The sequence below is a fragment of the Spea bombifrons genome, chromosome 3 (assembly GCF_027358695.1).
Source record: "Spea bombifrons isolate aSpeBom1 chromosome 3, aSpeBom1.2.pri, whole genome shotgun sequence".
In the NCBI taxonomy this organism is placed as follows: Eukaryota; Metazoa; Chordata; class Amphibia; order Anura; family Pelobatidae; genus Spea; species Spea bombifrons.
Genome location: NC_071089.1, coordinates 36,501,721 through 36,526,226, shown reverse-complemented (window position 1 = coordinate 36,526,226; position 24,506 = coordinate 36,501,721). Strand labels below are relative to the sequence as shown.

Here is a 24,506-nt window from a genome sequence, read left to right as displayed (position 1 = left end):
CTCCATTTAGGCTTCGGTTTTTTTTTTAATAAAGCATGACATGGTGTAATATGTCATGTATTGTTCATCTGCGGTTGTATTTAGCTAATTTTTAGATGAGTAACAAACAGATGCTCGGCTGTCTCATTTCTTGTGTATGTGAAGTGTGAGAGAATGTAGACATTACCAAATTATCCCTCTCTATTCCAGGCCTGCAGCTATTTGGTTGAATTATCGGTATATAATTTACCATTACAAAAAAAGTCTACTTAGAGACTTTTTTTTCCCCACACAAATTATAATTCAGGTATAAATTTACAGCTCTTGCTAATGTCTAATTTTAAAACCGCATCGCAATATGTGTTCAGCAGCATTTCCTAAGTACAGTGATACCACCCATGCATGTGTTTGTCAAGTTATTTGGGGGCTTAAAGGCCACATTTTGGATATGCGCAATTCAGGTTTTCAACTTGGAACTTTGACATCTGGTCCTTCTGCCCCCATGTCCTATTCGGGACATATATAAACCTGGCCAATTCCATTTGCCCCTTTAAACCATATTTTGTGGGAAACTAAACACCCCAGGGTACCGTATTTGCTAAAAATGCTCTGAAAAATAGCCCTCGTCTGGGGACCTGGATCCTCCTGTCTGGTAACCTCAGCTGCTGCCGGCACTTCCACCGGGTGTCTATCACCAAGCGCCTGCGAAAGTGCGGGCAGCAGCGGAGGTTGCATACGTGCGTACCTTCCCACTGCCGGGGAAGCAGAGCCGGTTGGGGAGATCATTGATCTCTCTGTGACAGGCAGCGCTCCAGAAGCAAGACCGGAACCCTGGCGGCACTGTGCAGTCCCAAAGCGGATCTGGTAGATGCCTGCTGAGGCATTGCAGTGAGTGAAGTGCCTTAGTTGCTTGAGTGTGTGTCTTGGTTTGAAAGTGTGTCTGAGTGGGTATGTTAATGACTGGGTATGTAAGTGTCAAAGTGGGTATGTTAGTGTCTGCGTATGTAAGTGGGTATATTAGTGTCTGGGTGTGTAAGTGTATGAGGCATTTCTGGAGGCAGAGTGGCATATAGGGGGTTAAAAGGCATAACATGGGGCAGCGTGGCATATAGGAGGGTAAAGGGCATATCAGGGAGGCAGAGTGGAATATAGGGTGTATAAGGCATAACTGGGGGCAGGATGGCAAATAAAAGGAAATAAAAACAAAAATTACATGAATTAATATTTACTAGTAAAACTTTTTTCCTATAGGGTCATCTTATAATCAGGCTTTTTCTTTTTTTTCCCTAAATTACTATTCAGATTTTTGGGGGTCGTCTTATAATCAAGCAAATACGGTATTTCATATCGTGAAATTTGAAGTTTTTACATTCACTTAATTTTGCATGTTTTTTTTTTTTTTTTTTACTTTTTATGAATTTTCAGCTCCTGGTATATGTCACTGTCAAACACCACCAGCAACACCAGTACAGTGATACCACCCATGCATGGGTTTGTTGGGTTGTTTGTCAGCTAAAAGGAAACATTTAGGGGGTGGGCTTTTTCTTCCTCCTCATTTTTACATCTGGTCAGTCTGTGGCTATGCCCTGTTTGGGACATCTTTGAGCCAGGCCAATTCAAGTCACCCCATCAAACTAGATGCCCAATTGGAAATGCTTTTACTACAGTGTTAACTTAAGCACTTGCTCATGAAAATAAACTTTTTACATTTTGTTGGAACTGGATGGTGCCCAATTGTGATATCACTCCAAAATTGTTATCTCTGGAGTGGTCACAGTGCGTCCTGGGATGGGTTTTTGGTGTTGCTGAATGCCCTCCCTATCAAGGCATGTCAGCAACACCATTAAAGCTTAGAAGGCGATTGCTCTTTTAAATCAGGCATCCACCGCCATACAGTGTATGGCAGAAGTTGACGCCCCGGGGAGAAGCCACACAGGGCCCCTACTGCCGTTTTTGGCGTTACCGAATGCCTCAACATCGAGGCATTACAGCAACACCGTTAAATTGATCTTAGATCAGTTTCTAAGCTTGTTTAATGCCAGGCACATCATCTGTTGTTAACTGACACTTTGTGAGTTTTCTGAACTTACCTGAAAAGGGGTCATGTGATCTGAAACTGGAATGTCTGAAAAGATGTAGCCTGGAATCCAGGCTCATAGTATTTTTTTCTAAATGTCCAACATTCTTATATTAATATATAGCATTAGTTAGGGCTACTTAGCCCTTTGCATATTTAACTGGGGATAAACCTTCAGAATGTACAGTGAAGATGGTTTAGCACAAGAAAAAAACATCCATATTTCCTACATCTTCTACTTTTGCAGGTGAGAGGGACAACCAGAAAAAATTATTTCAGGCAAAGGTACTTGGGGGTCAAAAAGTACTAGGAACATAAGCTGAAATTGTTAAAAGTTGCTTTGTCATAGTTTACCTATACCATTTTTAACAAATTTCTTACGAGATATGTCCATTCCTAATTTTGTTTTCTTTAGTGGACAGTATTATATATTTATCGTATATTTTAGATTCCCCTCCTATACACCATCTATCACTTTCCTACAGGCCGGTTATTCATCTGTGTTTCCTTTATAGTACTATTTTAGCCTCGGTCCAACACCTGATCTGTTATATACAAGCTGGCGGTAGCCTTTTTTTTTTCTTGTATTGCTTTCCTGCCCGTCAGTGAACAAACTTCCTTCTGCTACATTCACATATTTCACATTTTGACTCATCAGTCCAGGGCACCAGCTGCAATTTTTCTGCACTCCAGGTCATGTGTTTTCTTGAATTGTTGAGTCTATTGGCCTTGTTTCCACATGGGAGGAATGGCTTTTTGACCAAAAGTCTTCCATAAAGACCACTTGTTACCAGACTTCTCCACACAGATGGGTGTACCAGGGTCCCACTGTTTTCTGTCAATGTAGAGCTGATGGCACTGCTAGACATGTTCCGATTGGAAGGGGAAAGGAGCATGATGTGTCTTTCATCTGCTGCACCAAGTTTCCTTGGCCGACCCCCATGTTTAAGGTCCTATGCATTTTATACCTACCCTTTTAACGTTTTCCACAGTACTGCATCATTTTATTTTATATATATATGCAAATATTTCTGTACTTCATTTTCCGGTTATAAGAATTTATAGTAGAGTCTTATATATTAAAAACTACGGATTAAAGAAAAACAATCCTTCACTTTGGAATCCAGTACAAGCAAGTTTACGTTGCTAACCCATAGCCATCCAACGACATCATGGTGTTTACCAGAGAGATTCCCACTACAATTTATTGTTGGCACACTTTGGCTAGTATATAGTGCGGCAATCATCATGACAAATCCTTGAATAACAAAATGCTAAATTTAAGATTACCATGAGAAGATAGCTGTCACCAGACAGCATAAACCCTGCAGCAAGTAGGTCAGTAAGGTGTGGATTTTTACACTGCAGCAAAATAAATGAGGCACCTGTAGAGAGAATATCACGTTTCTGGTATTTAAAAAAATAAAATCACAACACAAGTTAGGGCTTAAAGTGTTTCTTTAGTTGATTGTTTAAAGCCATCTTTAATTTGTAAAACACCTGGCAACATGAATTAACTAAATTAACTTTTATGGCTCCAGTCTATCAGCCCATTTGAAATTTCCCAATAGGATAAATGTCAAGAATTCAGGCAAACACAATATTCTTTGTCAGATACCTCAGTGTGTAATGGTTTTCTGGGCTTTAAAGAGCTTTTGAGGTTTCTCGTGTAATCTGACGGTGAAGCACAGAATTTCATATATAAATTGATTCTCCGAGCTATGTGCTCAAGGAGAAGTTCAGAGCATGCTTTTAAGACGCATAACAACAGTAGACATTTTAGTAAGATGGACGTTTCAAGTAGTTAACGATCTAAAGTATTAATGTTACCAACTAGACTTTAGCCCTCATAATTCTTTTTGACTAATATACAAAGAAATACTTGACAATCTATTTTTGTGGTTTCTGAGGATAAAGTGAAGTTATCAGTGAACACATACAACCCTCTGTGGTTAAACTTGATAACGAGGTATTCACTTTTTTCATAATAATGAATATATAAAATCAAGCACACACCCTACAAACATGATTCTTCCATTCATGTCAGGTCCCTGTATGCTACTGAAAAAAAATATTAAGAATCCAAATGTTTTATTATTTGGTGTAAAAATATGAAAAAAAATGGTACACGTATGAGATCCAAGAGCATGTAGCACCGTTTTGAAAGGCTTGTGCATTCAACAGCATCTGAGAATAAAAATAGCCAGCTATCCTTCTTTGCTGGTTTTGCCTCTTTTGACTCCTTTTTTTGGTGTGGCTGGAACATTTTGACAACAGTCACAAATCCAGGGACCTGAAATAAAATTAAGTTTTATTTTTTTTTAATTATGGCAACACTTTTGAAATAATAACGTTACAAGTTAGTCATGTAAGCTGGTTTCTAATGACATACTGTATTGTCCCAATTATAGGCTGCCCTCTTATATTTATAACTTGGTGTACCACATGTTACACTCCAGACATATGTATATATTGACAAAATGCTAATCCAATATTTAAATTGTTTAAATTTTGACATAAAAAAGTGTGTATATATACACACACACAAAAACCGTATTGGCTCGATTATAGGCTCCACTCCCCCTCTTATTTAAGTCTTTAAAGTGGGCGTACGGCCTATAATTGGTGTTTAGCTCTGGGATGCGCAATTCATATCAGCGGTGCAGGGCACCTGGATCCTCCTCTGGTAGCCAGTGGACGTCTGTGCGATGTACGTAGACAACCTCCGCCGCTCCCTGCCCCTTCCGCTGGGGCTTCTATGATGGAGCGCCGGCGTGACATGACATTCCGGTGCTCCGTCATAGAAGCCCCGGTGGAAGTGCCGGCCAACAACAGAGGTTGTCTACACGCATTGCACAGATGTCTACCGGCTGCCCCCACTAGACAACAGGGAGTCTGGAACATGGGCAGCAAGTCTAGGGATGCATAGGTAAGCCGGGGGGCAGAGTGGCATATCTGGGGCCATAAAACTTTCTATCTGGCTTCTTTGATCCTATTTGCACTCTATTATTTGAGAATTGATTTATAATTTGATATTGTGCAAGCCCCTAAACTAACAGCAACTATAATAAAATGGAATTTAGAATCCCCACCAAAAAAATGAATAGGATTGTTTAAAAGTGTACCTGATGGGAGAGCACCAAGTCCAACACAGAATGTGTGGTATCCCCGGTCACAGTGGTCACAAAACATCATCTCCTCCTCATGGTGAGGCTGTCCACAGATTATACATGTTTTACATTCCATACATTGCCAAGGATATTTCTTTATTACAGCGACCAGTTCTGGAGACATATCTAAGCATGATGGGTGGCCTAGGATCAATGAAAAGAACAAATTGTATAATTGCAAACATCCTCTACATCAGCCTTGAGTTTAGTCAGTATAAACTTTGAGAACGAAGCAATCAGCAACCATGGAATCCTGTACAAGGTTCCAGACACACAGTTTATGAACATGTAACCATCTCTGCTCTAATCTTATCACTTGTGTCAGCTGTATCAATGAATTTATGGTAGACATAAAGTACATGGTTATTCAAGTATCATTAACTGACAGGATCAACCCAAACTCCCAAGACTAATAGAGAAAATCTGCTAAATATCTAAGAATGTAAGGATTATGGATAATTGGTGGCTACCAAAACACTTCAGATGCTGCATAGTAGTTGAAAAAGTATTTTACCCCAACAAATGCACACACTTTAAAAATACATAAAGATAAATACTTTTTTGTGATCAGCCATTTTAAGATTTAACTTAAACATTTCATATTGATCCTGAACAATGTCATGCCTCTCAGTTAAAAATAATTAGTATTGCAGCAGTGTGTAGTATACTCTTACTACATGAAACGAGCCATTATAGCCAAAATCAAACTTTAATAAATTGGCACATATCTGACCCGTGTAGGAGATTTTATGGCCATTATGAAGCCTACAGGGAAATTAGTAAATTAAAGTACACTAATGCTGCTGGTCAACCTAAAAATCATTTTCTACATAACATAATACATAAATAAAGAAAATGTGCTCTGCACATATGAATTGCTGAAAGGGTTCCTCTCCTGCATATCAAAATAACAGACGCTGAATACATGGAATATGTGTATGGATTTTGGTGTACAACTTGGACCTATCATATCTGGAACAAAAACCAGCCCTTTCATACCAATTTATCATTTTACATGATGATACAGTGGAAACTGCACTGATATCCTACTGCTAGTTCAGGTACTGCGCACAAGCATCTAATGATTGTTTACAGTTGTAAAGTTCATATTATGTTTACATTTGTAAAAACTTGGGATGGGGTTAAGTTGGAATATCACAGTACTCCCAGATGTTACTCAGGAAGTAACAAAATCTTTTTCTGCATATTTTTTTTTAGTGCGCCCTGAAATGTAGGTCGATATGGCAATTAGCAACTGCATCATGGAACGTAGGGTTTCACTGGGACTCATGAACTGGCTCTATAGGGAGCTGGCTTTTCCTTGCTATATGCTTCTAGGAGACAGAAGCCCAGCAGAGTCACTTGGTACCACATCATGGGCTCCTCAACAGTAGAGGTGGCAGCTCCTGACTGTGCTGTGCATTTGTTGAGCCCTATTCAAAGCTATCGATATACAAAGTATAAAGATACTTTAACATCTAACTGTACGCTGTATGAAAAATGTCCTGAGCATCATTTGGTGAACTACTTGTATACCAATGGAATAACACAACCAAAGCTCTGAAGCACAAAGTGTTTGAAATGTCACAGTAAAGGAATTTGTGCATTGATTAGTAAAAGAGACTGATCTACTTACCACTGTTATCACATTGGGAGCAGTGTATTAGTTTCTCAGCCCTTGTTTTCTTGGTCACGTCCTTACCCTTCAGACAAATCCCACAAATAGCATTTGGATTGGACTTTGGCTGGAACGGTAGAAAAGTGCTATCATTTCATGCCATTGAGGGCCCTCTTGGTTAACCTCTACTTTTAGATCAATTGGTAAATTAATATGTGCAAATAGTTGTAAGGGTGTGAATAGATTAAGTACACCAGCAGTATTGTTTGTAAAGGGATAAACATTCAATAAGAACCATGTCTGCTCACACTTATAAAGGCTCGTCAAATGAGTGGATGGGACATCAGTCCCTTGAAGTATGGGATTACTTGAGTGGTCTAGAACATTACGCAGACAAACATTAACAGATATGTCATTATATTTTTCCCCCTCATATGAATTTTTATATATATTTTATAAGTTTACATCAGGGCCTGCATTTGAATCGCATGACAAATCTGCCTAGCAAAAAATATGAATTTTTACTAGATAAAAAAATATTTCTGGAAAGCTCAGGACACTTAACAGTACCACGAATGATATTTCTAAATCTGCATTTAGTTATAACATTATTAAGATAAAGAGAATAGGTAAAAACATTTTTTAATGGGATCAAGTCTGAGCAGACTTTGTTCTAAGTGATAATTTGCATCATAATTTAATAAATTAGGACTATTACTATTGCAACCACGCATAGTTTAAATAGGAAAGCAAAATCAGTCATTGTATAAATATTGTTTAAACCGAGAAAAATACTATGATTGCTTAAAATTTAAGAATATTCACAGATATCCAGCTCTTACATATGAATCATCATTTACAAGTTAATAGGGGATAACACTATTTTTGTCTGTACTATATAGTCTGTTATACAACACATGATTTACTTTTATATAGGGAAGTAGAATTAAAATGACGTCATGCGTGAATGTAACTTTTATCAGAGGATTTAAAGGGGGTACAACTACAAAAACAAGAATTCAATCAAATTGTATTTTTGCTCTCCTTTTTCTCGAATACACCTTGCTTCACTTTAGTTAACTCTTGATCTGTGCATTCAGGTCAGTGACCTCTATGGGAAATTCATCTCAACAGGTTTGTTTTAGATTTTTTCTGTCTCTCCACAACCTTTAAAACGCCATGCTTCGTTCACCAGTACGAATCATTAAAGCCCATAAGTTTTTACATACTAAATATAAATTTTACAGCTAATGCATATCATGTTCTTTAGAAACAATTTACGCAATAGGTCTGTATAAATACAATTGTTATAAAATCTCCCAAGCATTTAAACAAATGTTTAATAAAGCTCAAAATTTGCAAATGAGCCAAACCGATTGTGAAACTGTATTGACACATCTTTCATTCCGCTGTCGATTAGTGCAGGAAATCATCAATGTAAAGTTCTGTGCTGTTGGGTATACTAGCAGGTACACAGAAAGTACTGCGGTCATATCAGCAATCTTTATATCCTTGCTAGTAGCAGGTCATAATTTTGTTGTCCATGGAAAAATATATTGAAGTACAGGTTTAAGATATAAAATAAAGTCGCTATATAGGCTTTAGATAAAGATGTACACAGTAGATGGGATTACAACCATTATATTTATAATAAATAATATTTATACCTATCTACACACCCACCGTGTGCTATGGTATTAGTATGTGAAACCTCAGAAGTTTTTTCCAAGCCCAGAGTTGTCATCACGGCTCGTGTGAAGATAAGTTGCAAGGTGAAGAGAGTCAATGGCCATTGCTATGAAATGTACTATATTCACACGATCTACAGGTCAATGCCAAGATATGCCCATTGTATAAATCCTTATATTTTCGGTATTGACTTTAAGGGTAAAACATGTATATAGTCTTAACTAATTTAGGTTTGATGGCAAAAAAAATGGAAAAAAATCATCACAAATACCCAAAAAGCCAATGCCTTATGAAACGAATCTTTAGCCAACTGAGACACTAGCTATAGTGCAAGTCTGAAGGTCCTTGGAATTCAGTCGTTTGATTTCCAAGAATAAGTCCATGAATGGTAACAGAGTACAAACTTTAACGGTAATTAAGTGATAATTGAATTATGTCTCATCAGTTAGAAGCAAAAACAGAAAGAGAAAACTAATGATTTAATGTAATCTGCAATTATGGATACTGCTGGCAGAATTATTGCCTTCAAAAAGATGACAGAGTCCTTCAGGATGACATTAAATGTCATTTATTTATAAATGAAAAATAAAGCAATTGTCAGCCTATTTACATATTGAGAGGAAAAATAAAACAGTAAAATAAAAATAATTGAAATCTTGGTACATTCACAGGAGTGTCTACAGAATAAATAAACCAATATTAGACTATACATTTAAAACGTATAGACGGATATCTGTCCCATATGCTGGGTTGACCCATTTTTTCAAACACAGAATAAAAGTACTACAATATATACTGTATATATATATTTATATATATTTTTTTCTTTTTAAGAACCTTTGGTTTTTCCTGCTGCTTCATGGGAAATACGATGGAGGCACCAGGCTATACGTGCTGCATAAATCACTTTCAAAAAAATCTCACGAGATTCATGTTATATAGAAAATAGATGGAGCAAAACAGGATTTGGGGAAGAGGTGTAGGACACGGGATTAACCATAATGGCGTTAATAATGGGTTTGTTACAAAATTTCAGAAAAGTCTCTGGGTTTTAAAGATGCTGTTCCACTTTGTCAAGTCATTAATTGCATATATGTCAAGCAAACCAACCTTAGCATACTTCCTATTAATCACAAAAACAAGAGTTTTAAGATGCCCCCCCCCCCAATTTCTATGGCAGGTACGATATGAATAAGATCAAATTTTGCTCCCTAATTATTTCTGGGAAGGGTTTGTCTATTCAACAGTAATTGGAATTATGTTATAAACGTGTTGAATTCAACAAGGTAGAAAAAACAGCACCTTTAAAAAGACAGGATTTGTTTAATGTATATTAGAGTCCATTTTCCATGGAAAGTGGGAGCTGGTTGTATACACATGAGCGGCTGCCGCTCACGCAAGCCGAGTTCCCATAGAATCAGCATAGAACTGTGTTAGCCGATTTAGTAAAGATGATACCTTTATTGGCTAACTAGCTTGGATTATATTGCAACATTCAAGTTTGCTTATTGACTTGAATGGGAGAGCTCCAGCGCACTTGTGGGAAGCGTAGACGCAATACTTAGTTACCTTCCCTGATTTCAATGTGTGGGGGAGAAGCCAGAAAATGAGACTCAAGTCTAATTTTATAATTCCTGCAACAAAAGAATGCATGTGCCAATGTGCACGCGGTAAAATGCATTGGTACGCATACAAAATGAACTCTAATATGTGGTTACCACGAACATGGGGCAGAGTACCGGAGAGGGATATCCATTACCATGTGTTTTAATTCTACTCCTTCTTTAAAACTTTTCCGTTTTTAAGCTTATGAGTTTTTATAACATAAGCACAACAAGACTGGTCTGTTAAAGTGTATTCAGAAGTATATAGGAGCTGTTCATCTTCATCAGTGGAAATAACACTGACAATCAAAAAATAAATTACCTAGGTCTATTTTATCTCCAGATCAGCAAACGTCAATACAACTACACACAATTTCATGGCAATGGATCTCGATTCCTAACAAGAAAACCAAACCCCGTAGGATGGAGATCCTTAGGTCACAGACTCAATGCATTTGCCCATACAGGGACAACCATCACAATGAATGACTGAATACTGCATACTCATGGTAGGAACCTATGTTGTCTATGCACCGGTCTCCACATCACACCCAAAATGCCATAAAATGTATGACTATTATCAGCTACATAAGCTCAGCATATCAGACATAGTGCCTTTTTACAGATGTATGGGAATACATACGGCTGAACATAACCAACCCTACAGGACTTAATGAACTTGTGTTGTGGCTCCACAATATCCAAAGAATACATATGCTCAGCGTAATGGCATACAGAGTAAGCTTTAGATAACAAATAGGAATTAAACCAAAAATAATACACTTCTTAAAACCAACAGTACTGCACTGAATGGTCAAGGAATAAATATAGAATAATCTGGTTTCCAATTTTAAGGACTATTATAGCTATAGATTTGGAGGTCATTCATTGGTAGATATGATCAAATACTATAATTTGAAATAGAATAAGTTATTGTGTGTGTGTGTGTGTGTGTGTGTGTGTGTGTGTGTGTGTGTGTGTGTGTGTGTGTGTGTGTGTGTGTGTGTGTGTGTGTGTGTGTGTTCTATGAGCTGCTTTTAGCACAAATTATCAACCAAGTCTACAACAGAAAATTATTTCTCCTGCCTCCTGAAAAACGTAGGTATTTAACCACTTTCTTTGCAATGGAAACTCCCTCAAGTATCTCAAACACATTTTAATGAATAAAACAGAGCATGCACAAAAACCCCTTAACATAAGTTGAGTGAGAATCTCTGAAAACGTCATGTGGTGTTAGTACATGGATCACTAAGCATACAGGCCACAATTGTGGAAATGCTTAACTCACACGTGAAATGTGTTCTTATTTACTGCAAAAGCAGGATGTGAAATACATAAAACAAAACAAGGAACCCTGTAGGTCTATCAAATTTAAAACTCATCATTCCCAAAGTCAGTTAGCATTCAACACAGTTAGATACCTGGATAATTGGATGTCCATGTTAAAACTGAATTGCCTTAAATACTTTATAGGTGCATTAGTGCCAAAAATTCAAAATCCCCCTACTTGGCTTAAAGGAGATTTCAACGTTTACCTCCGAGTCACTGAATAACTGCCCAGATTGCATACTTGTGTGCGTTTTAATATGTATATCCACACACACAGGTACACATTCTGCATCAAGATCCATGGCAGACTATAACTGTGTTACTTACTTGTTACTTGTAAATAATACTGTAATCTCTAATTTAGAAAAGAAGGAACCCCAATGGAGATCCCAAAAATCAACCAACTGCATTTAAAATGTCTTATTCCTAACTCATTACTTATCCCATTGTTTCAGTCCAGGGGATCATTTAGAGAAAGGCAAACTTGGTGGCCCACTGAATTTGTAGTGTGGTTAAACTCAATCACAACCAGAAAAAAGTCAGTTTGAAGGAGAAAACAGTATCTATGGCCATTCCTCTGAACTTACACATTGGCAATAAAAATGTTAAAGAGCAGGATCAGAATGGCCATAGACGCTACTCCTTAGTCAAGGTTACAGAAAAGCCCCAGTGAAACAAACCGGAAGACAGGAAGATGGAAGAACACCACAAAGCAAGAGAAACGAGGATGAGGTTGTGCAAGGAGCAGGAAACTGGGAGAAAACAAGCGTGGATGAAGAGCTGAAATGTAAAGGAGTATTAATGTTTCAGGGAGAGAGGCTGTCAGTAAAGAAGCCGAGTCAGGGGCTTTTTTCTTCTACCTTGTACCCGGAGAGCGATTTGGACTGTACACGTTTGGTGCCCTCTTTCTTCGGGGTAGGTTTCTCTTTCGCTTTCGGTTTTCCCTGAACGGAGTCCTCTTGGGTGTCCTGTGTGGTTTCACCTTCAGACACGTTTCCAGATGAGCTGCCCTGCATTGTAGGAAAGTAAAAAAAAAAAATAAAAAAAAAAATTCAGCTATTACTGGCAATAATAAGTAGTAAATTACTTACTTTGAGAATCACCCGAAATGTGCTGTTGCAGTTTCTAGTATGTTAAGCAAATGAACCTTACAAGATTTGGTATTTTATTCACAAAAAAGAAAAAAATACATTTACTTAGCAATATACCGCGTTCCTATGTCTTACCCCTCAGTTAAAAGGAGTATATTCACCGACTTCCCCAAGGATTATGGGTTCATAGACCCCGTGTTCCCCTTGTGCTTGTCAGATTCCCTTTCCACTCACAAAGGGTTAATCCCACGAGCAATTGAGCTTTCAGCAATGAAGATCTTTACGGCGAGGTATGGGTCTCCATCACAATACTTGGAGACGGTAGTCCTAGCGGCGGCAGATGCTTATAGAGTGAATGAATTTAAGCATGCATATGGCTATCCTGAATCTAACACACGACCAAGGACTGATTAAGGACTAATAAGAAACCTGTATTTTATTACAGAGAGATGTCGTTCTTACAGTACATCATAAGTCAGAATGAGCCTAAAGCATAGTGAGGTTGTAGGCTATTCTTTCTAATATATTTCTGCAAGTAAAGACACAGATGAGTCTTACTGAGGAGGCTTTGTTCTTTTTCTTTTCGTTGCGCCCCTCTTCAACCTCATCTGAATCTCCATCACTGTCGAGGGCAATATGTTCGGGGTCCAAGGGATCGAGGGGCGGTTCATATAAGGCTGTGTTGAGTGGCAGGTAGCGGAGCTCATTTGGGGAATACCTATGCAAAAAAAAAAAGAAGAATTGCTTCATTATCGAGACGAAGCTCGAGTTACAGCGTTAGCAGGCAGCTGTTCATAACAAACCAGTCGCAGTTCGTAGTAGAGGTGAAATATCCACTCTGCGAACTTAGTATGCATTATGAAACTTTGGGCTGGTCATGCATAATACAGGGCTGGGCATATTTGCGACGAAGTTAGGAGCCATCTTAACATTATTTAGGCGGCAGAAAGAGGTACACCCATAATGATCAATATAAAATGGCAAATGTTAAGAGCCCGATTAAAAGATCTAGGGCAGGGGCGTCCAACATGCGGCCCGCGGGACCTCGAGGTGCGGCCCGCGTGAGATCGGCAGCCAGGATCACAAGAGCCCTGCTGCTTACTTGTGGGAGGGTCTTTTCTCTGCTCCAGTCCTGCCTCCTCTGTGGGGAGAATGAGGGAGGCCACGCCCCCTGCTGAAGTCTGTGATCGGCATTGAGAGAGCTGTAGTGCAGGTAAGGGGGTGGGGAGGGTGTTTGAATGAGTATGCCTGATTGAGGGAATGAATCTGTGAATGAATGAATTTGTGTGCGTGTGTGATAGCATGGATGTGTAAGTGCTGGAACCTAGGCATGATGGGACTGTGATTGCTGTTAACAATCCCACTCCTATCATGCCAAGTCAGCCAGTACATGCTGAAACCTGGCTAGCTGCCCCCTTGTGTATTGATGCTGCCAGCAGTATCGGGTCTGCACTTACAGCCACCCTGTACCAGCATGTACTGGCTGACTTGGGATGATAGGAGTTTGATTGCTAACAGCTAACAGCAATCACAGTCCCATCATGCCTAGGTTCCAGCATTTACTGGTTGCCTGGGTATAAAAAGAGTGTGTTTGCTGTTAGCAATCACACTCCTATCATGCCAAGTCATATAGTTGATTTTTTTTTTGTCCAATTGTGGTGTGTTACTTTTAATAAAAGCGTGGTTACACACTAAAATTGGACACAAAATACCGGTACAATGCCCAGCCAACCAGTACATGCTGGAATCTGGGTATGCCTGAGATTGCTGTTAACAATCATAATATATAATTTTTTGTACAATTTTGGTGTGTAACTTACTTTTATTAAAAGTGTGTGTGTGTGGGGGGTCATTTTCAGTTTCGGCTAAGTGAACCCTGAATTTTCATTTTAGTGCATCCCTAAAATAAATAGAACTATTTTATTTTTACTTATCCAGAATCCTGAATTTGTAGGCCCTGAAATCAGTGAGAGGAAAAGTAAAGGTTTTGTGTCATTTACTTTATTTTAATCTGCATATTTTCTCACAGTGAAAAATGAGTGCGGCCCGCACACGTATACAATTCTGATGAAGTGGCCCACTGCAGAAAAAACTTGGACACCCCTGATCTAAGGGATACAAGGCTCCTGGGATTTCTCAAGCCCTGGCATAACTCATAGTTCAATAGTTGATGTAACATTGGAGAAATCTTCCCATAGTGTCCAGGCAATACCTAAGGCCAGCCAAACCTCTTTGGAAGTGAAAGCTCGGTTTGGCCCTTCACAATGCACAATGAAGTAAGGGATTTGAAACTATAACTCTCCTGCAAGCTTGTTTTATTTTCTGATTTATTTCAACAAAACGGACAGTCTAACGTCTCTGGCAGCCTCACCAACGAAGAATGACTATGAAATGACTTTGTGAGCATTTTAATATGTATTCTTTAAAAACCCTTACTGACCCAGTGCTGGAGCTGACTGACAGTAAGTATACCGTGTGGTCCCAGTAGTAAATGCATAGGTGGATGCTGCAGAATCCCCTGATAACCTATACAGAAGGTGGGCAAAACGCATATCTGGGATTCTGTAATACCCCCCAAGCATTTGCTATGGGGACCACACAAGTTTAAAGGGATCACTAAGCTATCATATGCACTAAACTGGGTACGGTGGCTGGAGTGTCCCTACACTGAAAGAAATGAGAATCCAACTGTAATTCACCTTGGCATGAAAGAGAAAAAAAAAACAACTTCCAGAAGAATCTATTTAATAATTGTGATTATTTAATACCGTATTTGCTCGATTTTAAGACAAGGTTTTTTTCAGAAAAAAAAAATACCCCTTGTCTTATAATCGATGTCGTCTTCTAATCGGACCTCAAAAAAATGTCCGCTGGGGCCAGGCTGCTTACCGGTGCTTTGGTCGCTAGCAGCGTCTCCTCTGCTAGCAGCAGGAGAACAGGAAGCTAGCAGAGCGTCACATAATTCTACCTCCCCCTCCTTCCTCTGGGGACGGGGCCAGAGAAGGGGGGGTGGTAGCATGACATAGGGAGGCTGTACTCACACTCCTATCATCCCCAGGTTCCAGCATGTAATGGCTGCCTTGGCTTGATAGGAGTGTGATTGCTGTTAGCAGATATAGAGATAATATATATATATATATATATATATATATATATATATATACACACACACCTCCAGAAACGCCTTTTAACCCCCTATATGTTTCTGCCCCATGATATGCCTTTTAACCCCCTATATGCCACTCTGGCATATAGGGGGTTAAAAGGCATATCATGGGGCAGGGTGGCATATAGGAGGGTATAAGACATTTCTGGAGGCAGAGTGGCATATAGAGGGTTAAAAGGCACATCATGGGTCAGAGTGGCAACCCTGGGGGCAGATGTGCATAACTGGGGGGGCAGGTTGGCAAATAAAAAAATATATATATTTTTCTCAATCATAGCTTTTATTAAATATGAAAAAATTGTTTACATGAATTAACATTTACTAGTAAAACTTTTTTTCCCTATAGGGTAGTCTTATATTCAGGCTTTTTGTTTTTTCCTAAATTAATATTTAGATTTTGGGGGGTCGTCTTATAATCAAGCAAATACGGTAATTTATATATCACCATCATAATCTGCAGTGGTGTACAATGGGTAAACAAGTACTTAACAAGTATAGCATAACACAAGTAAATGAATTTACAGGAACAAAAGGTGAGGAGGACCCTAATGAAACAAACCTATCTGGAATGATGTGGTAATATCGATTGCCGTTACAAAATACATACCTTTTGTAGTATTCTTGAAACTGTCCAGGGATGAGAGAAACGGGATATGGACTCACTTTCGTTACTTCAGTGGGCAGAATTTTGTATTTTCCCTTAGGTACCTGAATTACCTATTGTTCCATAGATGAAAAAAAAATATTAAAAACATTGGTGAAGCCCTAAATAAATGTGGGTCAAACATGCGATTATTTGTGTTTATCATTTTTCTCTGGGAATGCAATGAAAGTTGGTTTTAATTAAGAAGGTGTAAAATTATCAACTTCATGATACCTATTCATGTTTTGGCCACTGGATAACAAGAAGCTGTTCTTGGCAAGGTTAATGAGAATCTATGCCACATTACTGACAGTATTATATATACAAATATGGTATGGCATGGAAATTATGCAATTTAAATATTAAAACCAAACCTATCACTCTAAAATGTACGTTTAACAGCAAGAAACGCCACTTTTTTTCTTTTTCAAAAAAAATGTAGTGCCACATCTTCAGCTTATTGGTACATTAGGCAAATACAGCCTCTCTCATCGACATTAAGTAAATTAATTTGTATTTAAAAAGTACAAATGTTAAAAAAAAGTTGTTTTTTTTTTTTTTATTTCATTCCATGGCTAATTTCTCAACTGGTATTTTAGTAGTTTCTACCTGATTTTTAATTGGTGCAGATAACAAGAATAAAAAAACCCACACACAATAATAATTAGAGACTATTATAATAATTAGAATTATTTGTATGTTCACAACAGAGACATGAGTGTTCACCTTAAGATCTGTTAATCACTTATAGGTTTTTAAATAACTCCAGTAAGAGCTTGACTTGGAACTAAGGAGATTATGAAAATATTTAAAAACCTTAGATTTTTAAATAATTAAAAGATGTTTGAGTGAACACAAAAATTCAAGATCTGCTGAGAAGTCTCTAAACACCGGCCCCCTATGCTAAACAGGACAGGCTTCCTTTCCATTATTTACAGATGTGGCCCTCACTAGAAAAGACCTCTGAAATATCGGGACAGGTTCTTGAGGACAAACGATACAAAATTCCGCGCACACTAACTCCTCTTACATGTGTTTGTAAATCAAAGTAGGCCCTCCTTTCTTCCATTCTCTCACGGTTTAAATTGCTGTTGAACTCGGCAGCTTTTTTGGCGGCCTTCTTAATGTACTCGGGGACTTTGCTGGGTTCCACCTTCTGCGTATTTTGTTGCTGCATTTGCTGAAAAACAGATGTCCTCGTTAGGCGCAGTTCCATTCATGCCAAGTAATGAAAAGAAATAAATTGGCAGTAAAACTGTATTTACTTTCCCCGTTTCATCCTGATCACATACTTCATTCTGAATCCCTCCAGTAGTTATCTGTTACGGAAAAATATTGGTATAAAAATACAATTTGTGCCTTGAGTCTATAAAATAAATAAAAAAAATCTCATTGTTTGTATGATTTAACAGTAGTGAGATCACTTTACCATGATGGGAATCAGACTTCCAAATATGTTTTACTATAATCCCAGATGATGTCATAAGACCTAGCCATTCAAATGTTTCAATTCAACTATCTATACATTGATAATGATGACAAAAAGGAACCAACTGACCCATTTAATTCTCATTGTTTTCAATCACTTTTTCCCTATTCTTTATGGAGATTTTCTGCAAATTCACCCCAAAATATTAAAATAAGACCCTGTATGGTTTATACACATTCATGGCAAGAAAGCATAGTAAGACAAGATAATACCACTACCATTATATCCAAATATTCCAATTAGATGACTGAAAAGTAATTTTCCCAGAACATATTAAAACATCTTTACAGTTCCTCCCCATCACCATTTATATATACACAGTGTTGTACTGTCACATTTCTCAGGTTAAAAACAGAAATAATCTAGTGTTCTGCCCTTCAATACAAATGGCAGCCTAATCCATCCATCCTTGGCAAAGTGGGTGCCTGCCATGGGCCACTATGGTCCATTTATTTTGAATGAGGTGCAAAGATTCACTGAGAAGGGGGCTAACTTGATATCTTGCACAATGGGATCTTAGTTGAGCCATGCTACATCCTTTACAAATCCCACAAAAATTCATAAAGCAAAATTAATTTCAAATTCATTCCTTTCAAAGATACAAAAAATCAAGTCCAATACAAAGGCTCTCTGGCAGAAATATTGTTTTATTAATAAAGATAAAATGGAAAGAATAAGAGTAAAGTTACTACTGATACAACGTCAGCAATGCTGCCAGGTCCCTTTTTACTATCCAAGCTATAATTACAAGTTAATAAAAAATATATTTAAATATTTTAATAACATTGCTGATTTCAAAGGCAGTCTAATATTATCATATCATCATCCTAATAAAAATAAGATCCTTAAAATCCATTGTCAATATAAAAACCATGTTACATTATATAATGTATAATGTCTCTATGAATTTCCTGAGGCCAATGTGCATCTGGAATTCAGATCCAGCCTGATATTCAGTGGGGTCTGAAAGGGATCCCAGCAACCCCCAGCAGCCTACAGTTACAGTTAACTGCTTTCTTATATCCTCACAAGACAAACTACTTACCATATGACTTCCATATAAGTCTGTAATCATTTTATTAGTCATCTAAGACATACTATGTACAACTATTTTCTCAAACAAGCAAAAATCCTTTAACAATATTACTCTCTTTAAAATGGGTTTACTTGGGTATCTTTTTGTTCTTTTTGTACAGTAAATTTTAATAAATATTTTAAAGAAGTCTCAGTGTAACTCAGGAGTTATTACAGGGCTATTACTAGCGAAAAAATTATACATTGGGGTAGTTAAAAAAAGAGGACACTTGGGTTCTTAGGAGGCAAAAATCAATGTTCTAATAGAAACCCTTATCTCAATTACCCTAGTGCTACATTGGTATTGAACATTGATGATACTAGTTGTAAGGTGTCCAATTTACATTGTAGAGTGAAATATATATATATATATATATATATATATATATACACACACACACACACACACACACACATCTAGAGAAAATTGTTTCCTTCTTATACCACTTACTGAGTACTCCTTGTAATGGTCTGTAATGCGCTGTCGTTCTTTTTCTTGCAGTATGACAGAGTACTCTGCATGCTTTGTCGGATATTCCTTTATCATGAGGTCAATAACTTCATCGCTTCTTAAAGCAGTCAGACCTGTGAGGATTGAAGAAAAAAAATGAAACCAAGGGCAATTCACAAGAGAAGAGAACGAATGAGAATACTTCTGCCTGCAAATATTATGGGATGTTATAAAAATATCCATTCTGATGAAGGAAACTCCAAGTCATTCTTAGGAAGGATAAAAAAAGCCTTGTATTCTGAAAGAGGACCTAAGGTCCAAAGGAAAGTTTATTTACAATAACGTCTTAAGCTATGCATTACAGTGAACAATGACAAATTATGAATCTGCAATTCCTGGCCAATACAGCCAGGCTCGCTATTAAATAGTGTATTTATTGGTTTAAAGACTATAGAAGAAGAAAAAAAAAGGTAATTCTATGAAACCCTTACCCTGAAAGATGCAGGTCATCAGCTATGAAATAAAACCAAATTGCAGCAGGGACACTATTAACCTATAATAAAATGTATGAAAATTTTGAATTATGCCAGAATTACCTAATGTACACTGTGTTTCTGTAATCACGTTAAGTTCCCTTAAATAAAGTTTCTCCTTGTGGGACAAATCTCTTCGCTCTAAATCTATAAAAGAGAAAATAATAATGTAATTTGTATTTCACCAAACTGAAACAAACCATTAAAAAAAATCTACAGGGCATGTTATGATAAATATTTTTTTTTACAATTTTTTTCACAAAATTTAAATCAGAAAGGTAAAATAATCTAACAGATGGGGAAAAGGACATATTAACTATTGTATTAGGTATCTAGTTATTTGCTTCTGACCAGGTGTCATTTATAGACAGCTTTGTTTAAAACTACGTCTCCCATGATCATCCTCAGCTAGAAACTGGCTGTATGCAAACTGGCTAGGGGTTGTGAGAGTTTTATCTTCAAAAAGCTGCTAGCTCAAATAAACAGAGACCTAATAACAATTGGAAATTGTACCAAAATAACTTTTTTTTGTACATAAGTTTGAAAACCGGACTCAATACTACAGCAACCAACGGAATGGTCAAATAAGCAAGACAATGCCATTTAGGGTTATCCAGACTGCCCCAAAAATCACTTTTTGTACATAACTGCTTTATGCTTTACCCAACGGTGCATTAAGAACCTGCTGATCCATCGTGCAAAAGGTTAAGATATCAACAATCAAGCCATTGTCTAATTTATAAAATGAAGGACACTTTATACTGAACTGAAAAAGGATCTCTGTAAAGCATGTTAACATTGGGAAATAGATAAAGGCAGACATAATACAGTTTTCCTTAACAAGGCATATTACCTGGATATTTACGCTTAAAAGACGTGACACCCAAGTATTCACTGACTTGCTCTTGCAGCATATAGTATTCCCCCGTTTCCTCTGGTGGCCATTTGTACTCGATTAGATTTTCTGCGGGAAAGTAGCTGGACCTAAAAATAACACATTTTCATTACTAAAGCAATCAGACATCTCATAGCGTCATTATTTTTTTTAATTTTTTTTTTTTTTTTATATAAACATCTTTGTTAAGCTGCGGAAAACCGAGAACAGAGGGAGAAGGGAAAGAAAACAAGGGGTGCCACCACCATGGGAGGAAAGCTGAAAAGACGTCGCTAAGATCAGTTTTTTTTTGGGGGGGGGGCGGTGCTGAGAGAGCGAGGTATAGGACCGATCACAAAAGTGCTAAGAAAAGACATGTAACAAAAAGTGGTGCTGCGAACCTGTGAGAGGAGTCATTGTTAAATAAAATCACTTTATGAGATAGATTGAGACAGGGCTCGACAAATCCCAGGCGCCAGAGAATTTTGTCCTGGCGCCTAGGTTTTGTCAGCCTCTTACATCCAGAAAAAATTGTGGATGTAAGAGGCTGAGTCACCACATGGGGGCGCTGTTGCTGTCTGCCCAGAAGTCTAGGCAGACAGCACAGCCACTCCGAGCCCGCCCCCGAGCCTGAGATCACTCCCACGGAGTGAGCCTGTAGGCTGAAAACGCGGTTGCTGGAAAAGCAGCACTCGTGTTTTCAGCTGCCACAGGCAGCCTCAGGGAAGGGGTTTGTCTGTTGATTGGGTCCCCACACAAGTCTGGGGACCTCACCCCCCCAGCTGCCTGATCGCTCCATGGGAGCGACAGCGCAGCGTTAACCCCTTCAATGCCCCCGTTTTGGGGGCTCTGCTGCCGGTGGTCTGCCTGGAAGCCCAGGCAGACCAGCAACAGCAAAAAAACGAGCCCCCACAAGCCCTTTGATGATTCCTGTAGGCATAGAAGCCTACAGCAGTCATCAAAGAGACTCCCTCTGCAATGGCTGGTCTATAGACCAGCAATTGAGTCCCAGCTGCCAGAGGCAGCTTCAGGGACAGGGTGAGAGGGTTCTTTGGTCTCGCCATGAGTGTGGAGACCAGCCCCAACACCCCCCTGCTGCCTGATCACTCCATGAGAGCGACGGTGCAGCGTTAACCCCTTCAATGCCACAATTGTGTATGACACATTCGTGGCATTGCAGGGGTTAACATTTGTCCCCACAAGCTTGTGGGGACTAAATATCTGTCAATGCTGTGCTCCAATGGAACATCAGCATCGAAAGAGTTAAAAAAATATATTTAAAAAAAAAAACAAACAGCACTGACCTGAAAGTCCAGGGTGCTTCCAGGTCAAACGCTGTGAGTTTAGTAAGTGGGCTGATGATGATCAGATCACTCCTGACCAACTGTTAGTTTAAAAAAATCCTGGCTCCTAACTTTTTTACCTGGCGCCTAGATTCACAACAAATTTGTCAAGCCCTGGATTGAGATTAGATGATTGTAATTATTTTGGGCAGTCTGGCCAAGAACGTACTCATGTTGGAGAACACGGTGTTTACTGGACAACCCAAAACAGCAATATGCGCACATAGGACGGGTTTCAAACCATTATCCAACCAGTCATAGAATTTATTGCATTACATTTATTTATATAGCAGATTCCGTAGCGCTGTTACAATCAGTGGAATAGTTTAATGTCACACATAATAAGAAACTGGAGAAGAGGGCCCTGCTCTTGTGAGCTTACAATCTAGTGGGTGGTAGAGGGAGCGTGAAACAGTAGGAGATGGATGGGGATGAGCTGATAGGGTCCGGGTGATCGGTAGAGGTTGCGTTACCTCATAAAAAAATATATATATTGTCATCCTTAGCGCCAAGCAACAGAAATAACACAAGTTCCTTAAGCAGAATACGTAAGGATATTTTTCCCAAATTAGAGCGTGCACATGTACCTAAGTATATTTTTCCCATATTAGAGCTTACACGTGTACCTAAGTGTATTTTTCCCAAATTAGAGCATACATGTCTACCTAAGTATATTTTCCCCAAATTAGAGCGTACACATGTACCTAAGTATATCTTTCCCAAATTAGAGCATACACGTGTACCTAAGTATATTTTCCCCAAATTAGAGTTGATTTCTAACTGTGAAAAGTACCCAAAGTCCTGGTTGGAGTTCTCACAGATTGGGGAGCTCTCCTCGGATGCTGTGCATCTCCTTTTCGCTGGCTGGCTTCCATCATTAGAGATATCTTCTGGATCTCTTCCATCATTTGAATTGTCTTCCTGTTAAAAGCAAAACATGAGCAGTCAGAAACAAAATATCAGAAGCACACAAATCATAACATCGAACGGCTTATGAGAGCATCAGAAACCGAGAACAAAGACGGCAGACATAACGAAAAGCTTTCAGGCGCTTATTGGATTGCAACATCCCTGAACGCTCGTTTGTTCCCTTTAAGGAGGGCTGAAATGGATCCAACAGCCGGGCTGAGGACGCTACTGCAGTACCTTCTCTCCTGGAGGATCCATTGGTGGATTAGGCCACAGGCGTCACTATTTTGTTCGCTTCCCACGGAGAACGCCAGAACTACAGCTCCCGGCAGGCATTGCGCGAGCGCGCTGGGAGCCGTAGTTCTCTGGGAAGCGTGACCCGGAAGTACCATGGAATCATCGTATTGATTGATACGGAGTGTAGTCGGTGGTTTGGGGGCAAAGATGTACATTGTCAGAGAATTATATAAGCTTTGAATAGTGACTGGAACAATTTATCCAAATAGCAGGAGGAGGAAGTAGGGTTGATACATTTAAATGATGATGATATTGGTTTTGCATTGCTTTTATATTCAACAGTCTGGAGGAGAGGGACCAATCCTCAGCCCTCCACTCCAGATCCTTGGGCATTTGTATTTATCTTCCCAGGTATAATTCCTTCTGCGATCATATATTGCATTGTTGATCAGTTGGTGCTGTGCTTTCACAGAGCAGATCACTTGACTGTCACTGTGTTTACTGCCCCCTGACAGCCCCACTAAAGAAAAATGCATATTAAAGTACTCTGTGTTCTTCAAATACAAAAAAATAAAGGAAAAATAAAGCACCGGGACAGCCTCCTGCGCATGCATACGGGGGTCTGAATGGACCCCTGCCCATAGAGCTCGCACAGCCAGCGCTAGTAAAGGCTGGAATTAAGTATATCACATTCATGTTGATACATCCAGCCGAACACATCTCCTCTGCAACATTTGTTGAGGGAAAATGCATACCCGTTGTACAGCGCTGCACAATATGATGGCGATATATAAACCAAATAATAATATGATGGGTTTCTACAGAAACCCCCCATGCATTTGCAAGAAGGACACCAAAAAAAGCTAAAGGGACCACCCAGCTAGCATATCCATTAAAAATGTGATATCTGGGATGTCCCTTGTTTCGGGTGTATAGTTTCTGTCGTTGTATACACATGCTATGCCTGTACTTGGCTAGGCAGTTGATGCGTGTTCTATGTACACTACCGTTCAAAACATTGGGGTCACTTTTTCATGAAAAACAAAGAAATTTCTAGTTGGGTAACATAATTGCTAATGATCAATTAGCCTTTTAAACTTGGATTAGCCAACACAATGTGCCGTTGGAACACAGCAATGATGGTTGCTGATAAAAAGCCTCTGTACGACTATGAAGATATTCCTCAAAAATCATTTAAATCCATTTCATGTTATTTTAATGGGCAAAAAT

At 38.7% G+C, this 24,506-nt stretch overlaps 1 protein-coding gene across 2 annotated transcripts; it reads right to left on the bottom strand.

The window, feature by feature from the left end:
* Nucleotides 1-3,498: 3,498 nt before the first annotated feature.
* Nucleotides 3,499-23,348, bottom strand: PHF10 (PHD finger protein 10). Of its 2 annotated transcripts, XM_053459200.1 has the most exons (13): nucleotides 23,277-23,348; nucleotides 22,924-23,051; nucleotides 20,767-20,897; nucleotides 19,977-20,060; nucleotides 19,381-19,514; nucleotides 17,632-17,685; nucleotides 17,397-17,546; nucleotides 16,331-16,440; nucleotides 13,116-13,275; nucleotides 12,327-12,476; nucleotides 6,863-6,971; nucleotides 5,182-5,370; nucleotides 3,499-4,349 (listed from the first exon to the last, which is right to left on the bottom strand). In XM_053459200.1, exons 1-13 carry the CDS (start codon nucleotides 23,295-23,297, stop codon nucleotides 4,264-4,266), a joined length of 1,506 nt encoding a protein of 501 aa, XP_053315175.1. In that variant the 5' UTR covers nucleotides 23,298-23,348; the 3' UTR covers nucleotides 3,499-4,263. The 2 variants fall into 2 exon arrangements, with proteins under 2 accessions (XP_053315175.1, XP_053315176.1); XM_053459201.1 differs by lacking the exon at nucleotides 17,632-17,685.
* Between the last annotated feature and the right edge of the window lie 1,158 nt (nucleotides 23,349-24,506).

Excerpts from the sequence above, each read along its gene's own strand:
- PHF10 (XM_053459200.1), bottom strand. The coding sequence starts at position 23,297 with ATGGATCCTCCAGGAGAGAAG. Across the intron at positions 23,052-23,276 it reads TGGATCCTCCAGGAGAGAAG|GAAGACAATTCAAATGATGG; the intron begins GTACTGCAGTAG and ends TGCTTTTAACAG. Across the intron at positions 13,276-16,330 it reads TTTCAAGAATACTACAAAAG|GTATTCCCCAAATGAGCTCC; the intron begins GTATGTATTTTG and ends TTTTTTGCATAG.